Source organism: Silurus meridionalis, chromosome 12 (genome assembly GCF_014805685.1).
Source record: "Silurus meridionalis isolate SWU-2019-XX chromosome 12, ASM1480568v1, whole genome shotgun sequence".
NCBI lineage: Eukaryota > Metazoa > Chordata > Actinopteri > Siluriformes > Siluridae > Silurus > Silurus meridionalis.
The window spans coordinates 8,422,111-8,435,330 of NC_060895.1; the positions used below are offsets into that span (position 1 = coordinate 8,422,111).

At 38.5% G+C, this 13,220-nt stretch overlaps 1 protein-coding gene across 1 annotated transcript in view; it reads right to left on the reverse strand.

Annotated features, from left to right (window-relative positions):
• The window catches only part of zbtb16b (zinc finger and BTB domain containing 16b), a 44,397-nt gene extending 33,841 nt beyond the window's left edge, over positions 1–10,556 (reverse strand). The window contains exons 1-2 of the mRNA XM_046862765.1: positions 10,427–10,556; positions 7,975–9,243 (exon numbers count right to left, since the gene is read on the reverse strand). Of these exons, the coding sequence (XP_046718721.1) occupies positions 7,975–9,185 (1,211 nt within the window). The 5' untranslated portion in view covers positions 9,186–9,243; positions 10,427–10,556. The remainder of the gene's footprint in view (positions 1–7,974; positions 9,244–10,426) is intronic.
• Between the last annotated feature and the right edge of the window lie 2,664 nt (positions 10,557–13,220).

Below are 13,220 nucleotides of genomic sequence, written 5' to 3' on the forward strand. Positions count from 1 at the left end.
TACAAAGCTTATGAATACACATGGTGCTGACTGTTCGTTCAATCACTCGGGGGGAAAAACAATTCCAGCTGGACTGAGAAAAACAAATGTGAAAAGATAATGGTCCATTAGTCTCTACAGGCAGTTGTTACACATTCCCATTAAAATTCAGACATTAAAATGTCTACTTTTTCTAAGGAGACAAATCGTTGAACTGTCTGTTTGAGACAGGGCCGAGAGCTTGTGTTTCTGGAGTGGGCCACTAGAAAGTGGCTTTGATTAATGGCAGGCCGGGCCCTGTTGGAGCACCTTTCCCACTGAGAGAGCAATTCCAGAAGTGATGTGTGCTGAGGGATACTACAGCTCTACTGAATTACCAATGAGAGTGCTGTAAGAAAGGCATTTCCGAAAACTGTAGCAGAAATCTTAAAATAAAGCAACCAAGGACCATGCTAATGCAATTTTCATCAAGCAAATATACTATTAAACACAACCCCTCTCTACTGTAAACATAGAGAGGCTTGCAAAAACCAGCAAAAGGTCAGATCTTTAGATTTGTGGTCAGTTATGTTGATTTACAGCTTATATGTTTATTACATTAATTGATTCTGTCACTGTAATACAGATTAATACCACCTGCCTATTACTGTGAACATCCAATATATATGGATATATGTGTGTAGGCCTCTGCAAGACCTTTAAAGGTGTGCTTTGGCATCTGCTACAAACAGATTAGACACAAATTTAACTATATTGTTGTATTATATAAGTTGTAAGGTGAAGCCTCCTTGGATCAGACATGTTTGTACAACACATCCCACAAGTGCTCAGGTCAACATGTGCCTTAAACCATTCCTGAAACTTTTTTCTGTGTGGCGTTGAGCATTATTATGCTGAAAAACTGCCGTTGGGAATATTATTACCATGAAAGAGCATAATTGGTCTACAACAATGGTTGGGTAGGTGGTGTGCATCAATATAATATCCACACGAATGCCTAAACCCATGGTTTGCCAACAAAACATTGCCCAGAGGATCACACTGCCTCTGCCAGTTTTCCTTCTTTCCATAGTGCTTGCTGGTGCCATCTCTTCCCTAGGTAGGTGATGTACAAAAAACAAACATGTCGGTCCACATGATGTTAAAGAAAACAGGAGTAGACCAGGCTACATTTTTTCATTGCTCCATGGTTCAGTCATGGGCTCCTTGTAGGTGTTTTTGGCAGTGGACAGGACGCAGTATGGGTGCTCTGACTGATCTGAGGTTACACAGCTTCATACGCAGCAAGCTGTAATTCTTTGTGTGTTCTGACTTTTTAGTCATACTCTTTATCATGGCCAGCATGAACCTTTGTAGCAATCTTTGCTACTGCAGCTTTTCTGTGAGATTGGACAGGGCGGGATAGCGATCACTCCCCATGTGAATCATTGAGCCTTGGATGTCCATGACCATGTAGTCGGTCCACTGGTTGTCCTTCCCTGAACTGTCCTTCTAGAGGCCTTGAATGTAAGTTTTAGTGTGAAAACTCACTTTTACATCATGTTCCAAAACATTAGCTTTGTGTTATCCATAAACCTCATAAAGATTTATGCTGAAACAAAACACCTACACAATGCTGGGTTAATAAAGATGGAAGAACAGGTACTTTGAATAGAAGAACTTGAGACCTTTTGCCTAGAATAGCCTTCGTCTGTAGACACTGTTGGACAGGGGTGGACAAATCACTAACATAGACACCCGAGGCAAGTGTGCAAATTATTACTTTTTACCCTTAGTTGCTAATCAGTCAAGTGAGATCAGTATGTTTGCAGCCACCAATGATTTTGCTTCTCTAACTTAACATTCAAAAACTGAAAAATCTTTAAGTTAATTTGCAAGCATCGATAACATACAAAAAATATATTCACTATTAGGCTAATTAATAAAAAAAAATTTTAACAATCAGGACTACACAGCTATCAGGAAACATCATACTGTATACCTCCAAAACTACATGAAGTCACACTGTGGTTAAACATAAAAAAAATAAAGACTTCAACCAAATTAGAATAATGTCTCCTTTGTGCAAAATGAAGTGAAAGCACAACAGCTCATAGCAAAAAACAGGCCACAGACGTGCTAATCTTTTTTTAAAGGTAGAACGACAGGCATGTTTTTAAAAATAAAATGAGTCATCTCTGTAAGCAGCTTTTCATGCTATATAAATTGTATATTCTCATTCGAGAGAATATACTTCATATTTATCAGAACCTAGAGAAAGAAATATTCTGTACACATCAAATCCCAACAATGTAGCAGTCCATTGTAGCAGTGTAAGACCAATCACATTTGATAAGTAATTAAGTCCCATAGACGGGGTGTTGAAGCCCTTGAGAATGTCTATTTTAAAGGAAATTATCCCAAGAACCATTTTATTGGTTGACTTGGAAATAAACTCAATATTTTGGTGATTTTGGTTTGTTTAATAATTGAGTATTCAGTATAAAAAACTGCCACATTCGACTGTGGTTTATGTGAAACAATCGATGGCCTTATTTATTTTCTTTACTGTAAAACTGTAAATGCTCTTCTTAAAGATGCACATTAACTTCTAATGAAGATCATAAACCCCCTGACTAGCGTTCAGCATAAAAGTCAATAAAATCGAATTTGGATTAAAGAAAATCAGATGGGTTTTAAAAGCCAGATCATTACTTTAATTTTTATGAGCTGCTGCATTAATTCACGAATTAGACTGTGAAATAACAGAAAAACAAACAAACAACAATAACAAATGAAAAAAATGACGTCAATCCTAACCATAACCCTGGCCTAAATCATAATCTTAATATTAAACCTGGACTCTTTGACACTTCCAGCAAATCCACATGAAGCATCTAGAATGTTTTATTATCCTTTAGAATTCTAGCATTTTCAGTCTAGCAGGTGTATTATATTTGAATAACAATAGTGAATTCTCTGATTGGTCAGAAGGTGTGACGTGGACAGCTCTGACACTCGTGCCCTCCATAATTCCAGTGATGATTCCATACTAACTGCTCAATTCAATTTAATTAAATTAATTTTTATTTGTACAGGACTTTTAACAGTGGACATTGTGTCAAAGCAGCTTTACAGAGATAAGAGATAAAAAGGATAAAAGTATGTTCCTTATAATTGTTGTTCCTGATGGGCAAGACAGTGGCAAATGCGGCAAGGAGAGGAACATTGAGAGGAACCAGACAAGGTTTTTCTAAACAGCTTATTTTCTTTAATCTAAGGGTTTTGCTGTCCAGTTTCTGTATCGATTTACATGACATTTAACGTAACATGCTTTCGATTTTGTTTGTTATTTGAATCGTTCTAACTGTATGCATGGACACATGTACCTATAAAATACTAGTGTCTATAAGAGGCATTTAATTTGAAAGCCATTAAAACAATTTAAATTTTGTTTTTAAGTTTTTATTTACAATCTAAGACTTGAATTTCCCCCCACAGCTACCTCCAAACATACACACGCACGCACACACACGCACGCACGCACGCACACACACACACACACACACACACACACACACACACACACACACACACACACACAGAATCACACAAAAGAGGGTTTGAACATAAGAAACAATTCTAGAAAAGGGACAAAAACCCACTGTAGGAGGGCCAGAGGTCAGTGGTTTGACCTGACCCCAAAGGAGTTGACCTGTAATGCTTTTCAGTTGAGATAAGGCTTGAAAGCATCCTGTGTGTGACTGATAATATGCTCTGGGGTGGAACAATGTGATACAGGAGGACTTAAAGCCTTGACCAACAGGATTCCGGAGGTTCTTATAGATGACAGAGATTTAAAGATCATTCAATACCCATAGTCTCTGGACAGGCAGGGATTGGGCTACTAATGAAGCATGACAAAGCAAAGCCTCCCCCACTACAGGATTTTTTTAAGGTACATCTTTTACAGGTTTGTAAGGCCAAACCACTAATGACTTGAAGGGTATTGTTGAGCTCTCAGTGCGCATCCCTATTAAGACTGTCTACTTATACTAATACCTGTGCCATTATGTTCTTAGTATGAGTTAAGCAATGTGTCCTCACCTACAGTCTGTGAAAAACAAAATTCTATCTACAGATTTTGAGATAGCACCTTAGATTTAGGTTTAGAGCTGTTATTCTAGTGCACAGATGCATAGATCGAATAAACAAAAGACTGAAAACAAAAGATGCAGTTAAAAAGACAAGGGACCATCTCTCAGGCCCCCGAGGGGGTCCGAGAACACGGGTATGTTTCAGCATGAACAAAAGCCAGCAACCAGAATAGAAAAGAGCTTCAGTCATGCGGTTGCTTACTTTGTGATTACTGATTAATCAAACTGGCCGCACTAAATCTAAATCCAATCAACTCAACACAAATATCTATTTATACTATTTGACTATTTATAACCAGTTAATATTTGCTTTGATCATTAGCTGTTCTCTCTCTTATTTCACAAATCGGCTGCAAAACAAGAGATTCCATAACTCTTGAGTTCCTAGAATCCCTATACGTACACATGCGCACACACACACACACACACACACACACACACACACACACACCACTTATCTGTTTGGCTGCTTAGAGTGTATTGTGAGTACACAGCTTAGTTACATTAAACCCACTCAGTGGAAAGGCAGATCTAGTACAAGGGACAAATCACGTATACATCAAGATAAAAAGCATTAACTGCAACATTATGTTTTCCAATAAGGTTATTTTTTCCATATTGTATTCTCTGACTTTTTTTAATGAATCGTATAACACACAGTAGCAAGGTTAGGGCTGATTTCTTAGTACCACAGGCTGTTGATTCGTGTAGATTATCAGTGAAAGCCATACCACATCATAAGCAGGACCTGAGATTGTGCATGTGAAATACCGACATGGGTGTAAAGAACAGAAATAAAATAAATAAAAAAGCACTGGAGGTAAAACAGAAAGACTAAACACTAATGCACTGTACAATTAAAATATAAACTTCACAAAAGTACAGATTACAGAAACTTGTTTTAATTGGAAAAAACTTTTTTCCTACTATTTTTGGTCATCCGACAATGACCAAATGTCGGAAAATGCGACATGGAGGAACACCATGAAGATGAATTCAAATGTGAAATCATCTTTAGTTGTGTAACACACTTTAGTGTGTAATAGGTTGCCCCTCATCATTGCTATTATTAGATAAGCATTTACTTTCACTGTTGGTGGAAAGACCTACCTCCATCCGGACAGCCGAGTCCTTCACAATCTTCAAGAACCAACTGAAAACTCTTTTGTTTTCTGTGAGCATCTAAATGTACTTATTATCTTTTATCCCTTTCAGTCCTAAATATTTACCTTTTTGAACAATAACTGAAATCTTGTACAATGAACGCTGCTCGTGTTTATTGCCACCTTATGATTAATCGTTTGTCTTATTCCTCCGGACAAAAGTCTTCAGAATGAATGAATGTCAATGTAAATGCATTGCTCAAAACTAACAGTTGTATTGCTTACTTATTAATGCGTTATTAATAATCTACTATCACATCCAGCCATTACTGATGATGTGAAGCATGAGGTGATCAGAGTGCATAACTCTTTTGCAGTGGTCTTTTTTCACCTCACCTCTTTTACAACTGTATGCACATCAGATGGCATTTCAAGGTTACCATTAGTCATAATATCAGACGTCAGAAGGTTTTTTATTAGGGTTGTTCAAATCAGGTTCCCCGAGATGAAGATTTTTAACATTATGAAATACATGAAGCAGATATATCAGAGCAGATATTTCTTACAAATACTTTTGCTTTTGTTTTTTGATGGCAGGAGTCCAGAAACTTGGCCAGGTGTCACTGGGTTCAGCTTGTTTGTAGTAATAAATAAAGGGAGTATCAGGTGTAGTACAATACACAGACACACACACACACACAAACACTTACTCTCTGTCTCTCTCTGTCTCTCTCTGTGTCTCTCTCTCTCTCTCTCTCTCTCTCTCTCTTCCCGGAGGGTTACTCCCAGTCGGGCTGTCAGGCTTGCTGATGAATAGTGATATCACACTGTCTTCTCTTTGAATGGCAGGGGTTAAACCAGATTACTATCACCCAAATCCAAAATTATGCAAACATTAGAGGTTAGCGCTAGCACTAAAACCTTTGAATTTAATCAATTTTGGCATAATGAGTACCTAACAGACAAGACAATATTTTAGTAATTGCCAAAAGTACTATGAACGATAAAATATAAATTTTTTCCATTTAAAAAATTAATGAATGTGCTCATTCCCCCAAATAGAACTCTAAAGTCTAAGGCAGCTATGCAGCAATGCTTCTTAAAACAAGTTATAGCAAATTCGCCATGGCTGCTCATCAGGGATAAATCCACACCATTCACCTTGACTGTTGATTTCTGTAAAGCTGCTTTGAGACAATGTCTGTTGTGAAAACCGCTATAGAAATAAACTTGACTTGACTTGACAAATAAAAAAATGGTGTTTTTTCCGGAAATATGAGCTGTTTAAAAACTGTTTTTGACAATTTTCAATTAAGTGTTTAATTCACTTATTATCATTATCAGTTATTTTTTAATAATAATTAGAAATGCTCTGATTTTGTAACGTTACAGCTGAGCTCATATGGCACCTGCAGTACTAGGTGATATTATTTGTTGAATTGATCCATGCTGTTTTTTTATTTTTCACAAAAAAAAATAAAAAAAAATAATAATAATAATAAACATTTTAGGAAAGACATTACTGGTTGAAAAAGAACATCTGGCAACTATAATTGGGTTTCCTACTTTATGATAAATGTAATTAAAATTTGCAAATTGTTGATTATTGTTAGTTAATTTATACTTAAACTCACACCCTTACTGATTATGCAACAGAGATTCTGACAAACATTTCTGCAAAAAGTCTTTCTCTTGAAAGTGTCTTCACAACCAGATCAATATTTGAATTTGAATTTTTTTTGTATAATTGAGTATGCAAATAGAAGACTTTTTAATTAGATGAAACTTTGTTTTGTTTTTTAATACAAACATACTTAAGGAGTGCAACAAACCACTGGCAATGGCTTAATGTAATATATGTGTTGTTTTTATTTTGTTATATCTGTAGTGTCTTGTATTGTCTGAAATAACAAGACATAATAAGAGCCACTCTGCCTTTCTGTGCTGTTGCGTCTGCGTACGATTTGCAACCTGTATGCAAAGGCCACTTTTTAATTCCCCAATATCTAAGCTGTTTCTCGTGGCGAGTCAAATTGAGTTGCCAAATTTAGCTTTGTCTCATAATGTTAGCATATTTTAATGACCGCCATGGGCTTTGTCACAAACAAATCGCATTGGCTTATTTCAGCTAAAATCAAACACAGTCTCTGTCACTGGGCTCTCTAAAAAAAAGAGAGCTGTGGTTAGGGTTAGCTGCACCAAACAACTTGTGTTTCCTGCAGAGGAGGAGTTGCTTTAGGATGAGAATAAAGGCTTCTATGTGCTCCCACCACATGCTGTTGATCACTTGATCAGGATCCCAGACCTCAAATCAAAGTGAATCATCACTAACTCAGATTTAGTAGGTAAGCAGTGGGTTTGGACAGAAGCATTTCTGGAAGCCATTCATCAGTGTACATATAAAAATTGATGGATGGATGGATGGATGGATGGATGGATGGATGGATGGATGGACTGACAGATGGATAAATAGTGAAGTGGATGTTAGATGGCATTCAGGAAGTTACTACAGTGAAATTCTGTAAAGATGCTGGATGTAATTAACTTAAATTTAAGTATATTTTACAAAGTTCCAGAGAAACAGGAAGTTGCACACAGTGGCTCATTCTCTATTGGCCTTAGACACACTTTGCTTGCATAGTTGATAGACAGACAGACAGACAGACAGACAGATAGATAGACAGACAGACAGACAGACAGACAGACAGACAGACAGACAGACAGACAGACAGACAGACAGACAGATTTTGCCCCACCTGTGTTGCTCTGCCGTCTCGTTGTCCAGCAGCTCTATGTCACACACACTGCAGCGTTCCCGCTGGCCCTCGTGCTTTGCCCCTGCTGTGCAATTGCTCAGTTTGCTGAAGAACTCCCGCTGAATGAAGCTCTGGTGGAAGAGCCCGCCATAAGCGCCAAAGTCTGCAGACATTGCAATGGTGGGCGGCATGTGCAGAGATGAAGCCATGGATACAGATATGGGCAACATGCTTTCATTCTTATGGTTGTACAATGCTGCAAGATGTCTCTCAGCTAGACTGGCAACGCTTGCTGGTCCCACTTGGCTGGCATCTCCATGTGATTCAGGAACACCATCGGTGGAATGGAGTTCCCGAGCACTAGTGATGACGGTGCCTCTAGTGGGGGTTCCCGGCGTGCCTCTGTGCTGTTTGGACTCACTTATCCCATCTCCATTTCTGGAAGAGCTTCCCTCGTGGCTATCCTCCTCATCCACTTGCATCATTTCAGTCTTAATCTTTTCCAGCAATGGAGAAGAATTTTCTTGGGGGAAACCGATGCCATGTTGCACAGTCCCGGCAAAGAGAGACTGGCCGATGCTCATCAGACTTTCAACAGCAGCTCTTGTGGGGCTGATAGTATTAAGGCCCAGTGGCTCTGACATTAATGGCTTTTTGTCAACCATATTGCCCAGGGCCAGTCGATGGCGGCCAGCAGAGCTGTAGCTGCCCTCTTGTATGGAATGCTTTTTGGAGATCAAAGTGCTCTTTAAATACTTCATCCGACGCTCATCATCATCTTCTGTGCCATTCTCGTTCGTGTTTATGTCCATGTCATTCTCTTCAGAAGACTGGATGGTCTCCAAGATCTTCAGACACTGCTCCTCTAAATACTCAATCTCCAGAATCTCTGCAGCATATAGCAGGTCGTCTAAATCTTCAAGTTTAGCCTGGAGTGTGGCAGTGTAGGCATATTCCAGGATCTGCTGGAAGGTCTTTGGTGAGAGGAAATCCAGAGTGTAGTGTTGGCTATTTCGGTGGAAAAGGATCTCAAACATTTTGCTGACACACGCAAGGACAGTTCTGTGGGCATGGAACTCCTGGCTGTCGACCATAATGACCACATCGCACAATGTCCCAGAAAGACGCATCTGGTTAGCTTTCTGCAACAGAGTCGTGGGGTGCCCCGGGTTTTGGAGATGAATCACACCCATTTTAGTCAAATCCATCATAGCAGCATTAAACAAACCATGTCACAGCTTTCTCCTCTTGCTTCTTAGGTTTTCTAATCTGAGAGCAGAAAGGATAAGCAATGTTAACCACTCTCTCCAAAATCCTCACACAAATGACTAAACAAAAATAAATCAATGTTTTTTTGTTGTTAAATCGTAGTTACATTCAGTGTTTAGGTAAACATTTGAATGCCATGAGTGATATATCGGAAAGGATTAAAAGAGCTCTTGTTTTCAAAACCGGTTTATGAACAGTTACACAAGTTAATGAACAATTACACACGTAACTGGAGGAACAACATGTACTCTAAAGGTATGCATGTGTTAGCAGACCTTTGAATAATTGCATTATGTTACAAATAAAAACACTGAGGTTAAATGAGGACAATGCTTTAGGAAAGAGTAAACCAGTGACTCTGCAAATCAACAGATGTCCGAAACACTGGCCCGCTTCATTACGTGCATCTGAAGTGCTATAACTGCCTTAAACACGTCTCATAATTGATATGCATAACAGAAGCACAGACGACTTTGTAATGGCAGATGATCATTACAGCTTTAATACCCTGAATGTAATCTTTTTAGCACGTGCAAACTGGAATCAGTAACATGTTTTTATTTCTTTATTTTGTAACCTTCTCTCTAGGTCGATCAGAACGCTGTAAAAGTATCCGATCTCATCTCGGAAATAACATCTCGTATCCAGAATGCATGCCTGGAGAAGCAACACTTTGCATGCCATGCCACCGACGGAAACGTGCCATTCATGTTGTACGCTTCACACACCGCACGCGTACTCATTACTAATCAAAACCGAGATCCGAGATCGTAATGAAGGTCGTAATCTGATCAACGACACCCGATTAGACACCAGATTAGATCAGCAACACTGAATCAACAAGCTCACCTGGCACACGCGAGCACGCACGAGCCCAGTGATGGCACCTGAGTGACAAGTTGCAAGAAAAAAATATAAAGAAATAAATGCATGCGTTTTTCTTTTAGATACTATCGACTTCATTTTTATTTGATGCGATGCTTGTTTGCTGTTGACAGTTTTGAAAAAAAAAAAAAAAAAAAAGTAAAAAAATTGCACTTGCTGGATATGTTTTTGAAATGCCGAGCGGAAAACGTGTCCAATCACTGAAATGTCTCATGGCAGTTTGTTGATCTAATCTCTAGCTTCTGAACAATCAACGCGTAAAAGTATTGAGTAAAGAAGGAGTGTAACTCCGGCTTACCCGGTTGTCCGCGCGTGATTCAACAGCTGTTCATAAAGAGCGTCCTGAGCGCAGCGCGCGAGCGAGCTGGATTCAACAGAACCCGCTTCACGCGCACAGAGTCGCGTCCTCGGCCGGCCAACCAGCGGCTCCGAGTGACGTCACAACTTCGAGACGTCGGAGTCGTCTCGCGGGACTGATGGCTCTTTAAACGTAGACGCTTGGATTTGTGTGTGAGCAACTACACTGAATATAATTCCCAATCTTTACCTGAGGTCAAAAATCACTCAATATACATTTCCATTATATGTTATTCCTTCTCTATTATAACGAAAACAAAAAAAACATGGACACTCACAAGAGATGCACCAACTACTGTATACCTCCAAACACTCCATAATCTTCACTCACTGTGTGTTAAGACACATTTCTATTATATGATATTCTTTTTTTGGTAAAAAAAAAAGAACATGGACCCTCATATCATCTAGAGATGAACCAAATATAGATAACTTCCAATCAATTTGAGTTACGTATATGGCATTTGACAGACGTCCTTTATCCAGAGAGACTTCTCAGTAATACATCTGAGCAATCAAGTGTTAAGGGCCTTGCTCAAGGACCCAGAAATGGCATCTTGTTTGTTATGGAATTTGAAACCATAACCTTCTGATCAGACGTTTAACATTTTATCCACTGAGCTACCACTTCCTACACATTCTAGGACACATTTCTATTATATGCTATTTATTTTGATTAAAAAACAGCCATAGACACTCATAGCTTTAGAGATGCACCCAATATACATCACTTCTACATTTAAAACTCATTGTTTTTAGAAGTTTGTCTACAGTGTATGTCTAAGTTTATCACTTTATGGCCTTTGGTCTGTGGTGTCCTCCTCCCAATTCCATAAAAACTCCCATAGGAAGGACAAAATCCTGGGTTTTTGCAACCAGCTTCCTCTTATCATATACACTTGTTCTTACACTGGTAAGAACCAACATGTGTAGAAGCTTCACAGAATATGACATCATATCCAGTTAAGGAAACATACTGAGAATCAACGCTCGATGGTTTTTGTGGTGCAATGTGGGTTTTTTATTTACTAAACAATTAATTGAAACAGCCCTAAAATGGTTGACCACTTGATCAGTGCACTTTGATCCTGAGGGAACGTTGTTTCGTTTCACTGTGTACTGTACTGTATATGGTTGGAATGACAATAAAAGTCTAGTTAACTTCTTAACAAGTCAGCTGATTGAGACACACCCTCTCTACTTTCTAGATGGCACAGTGATGCAGCAGATATAGAGTTCAGAAATCCCAGTTTAATCATGGGCTCTGGTTACACACAGTGTGGAGGTCCACATATTTGTCCCTGTGTTCACGTTTTTTCCTACTTTCACAAAACATGGAATGGCTATACACCGAATTTTGGTTAATGATGACTTTTATAATTGATGGTTCAGCAGTTCTCTGAAGGGTTTTATCTGGGCTACTAACTAAGACGAGACTGGATTTAAATCTGGATGTACATTTAGATCCCAAAAGCTCAAGCCAAAGTTAACAATGAAAAGAAACCCTGAATAAAACCAGGCTCAATAGGGAACCAAGGCTCTTGTGAATGACAGTGAGTGGTGTGAAAATAAATCCTAACCTGTCCAGGATTATATACTCTGAAGTCAACTAGTTGTTTGGATGATTTGGATGAGTATCAGTTCTCACCAGTCTATTCTTTCCAGTTAAAATATTACCTGAGGAATGGTTGAGATTGAGACTTGGATATAAACTGTGTTCAGGAAGAGCAATTTTTAGATTATCCTTGTAGGAGCATCACCAGAAGCAGAAACTGAGTCACAAGTCTAGAAGCTTCAAGCAGAAAAACGGCAGGAGAACTGTGTCAAGATCGGGTACTGGCATCGCATCAGGCAGCAGGAGTACACATATAGTGTGACATATATATTTTCAGACTCTTTCACTTGTTACTTTGAAGATTTGCTTACAAGAACAAAGAAGCACAACCTCTTTCTGCCGACTGCATGAGTGCATATTGATGAAACTCGAATAAAATGCTGTCTAACATTTGGAAATATCCTACATTCTATAGCAGATATGGTGCTTCTTTAAGGCCAGAGATGCAGTGTGTGAGTGGTCACAGTAGACAGCAGTGGCCTCCTTCAACCCTCTCAGCCCGAAATCTCTGATGCAGAAGAAAACACCCAGTAGACCTATTTTCTTTTTGCTCGTTTCGGAGAAGACAATCCCACGCCTCACTTCACTGATCTCAAACAGCAATTATGCTACACAGCTCATGAGAAATAGAACTGTATAAGAAATCCTATGACTTATGCAAAGACACTGTATTTCCAAAGGTTTAAAGTCTTTTCTGTCATAACTACGCAAGGTTAAATGATCTGTTTATCAGTGTAGGTACAATTCATTTCAAATTGAGTCAGAGTATAAATTTGAAGAAAAATGCAAGAATAAGGAAGCATGTACCAGGGTGTGTAATTTTATGTACATATATAACTATTTACAATTCATTTTAAATTAAGTCAAAGTATGAATTTGGAGAAAAATGTATAAATAAGGAAGCTTGTACGGGGGGTTTGTGATTTTATGTACATATATAAATATGTCTGTGTGTGCATATATTATATGTATTATAATATATATATAGAGAGAGAGATCATAAGTATATCTATTATAATATTCAGTTCCTATAGCTTTTAATCTGTTAACCAGTTGCATTAAATTTGTTAAAATCTAGAACCCATGTAGACCTACAAGTATGCAACAATAGACCTATAAA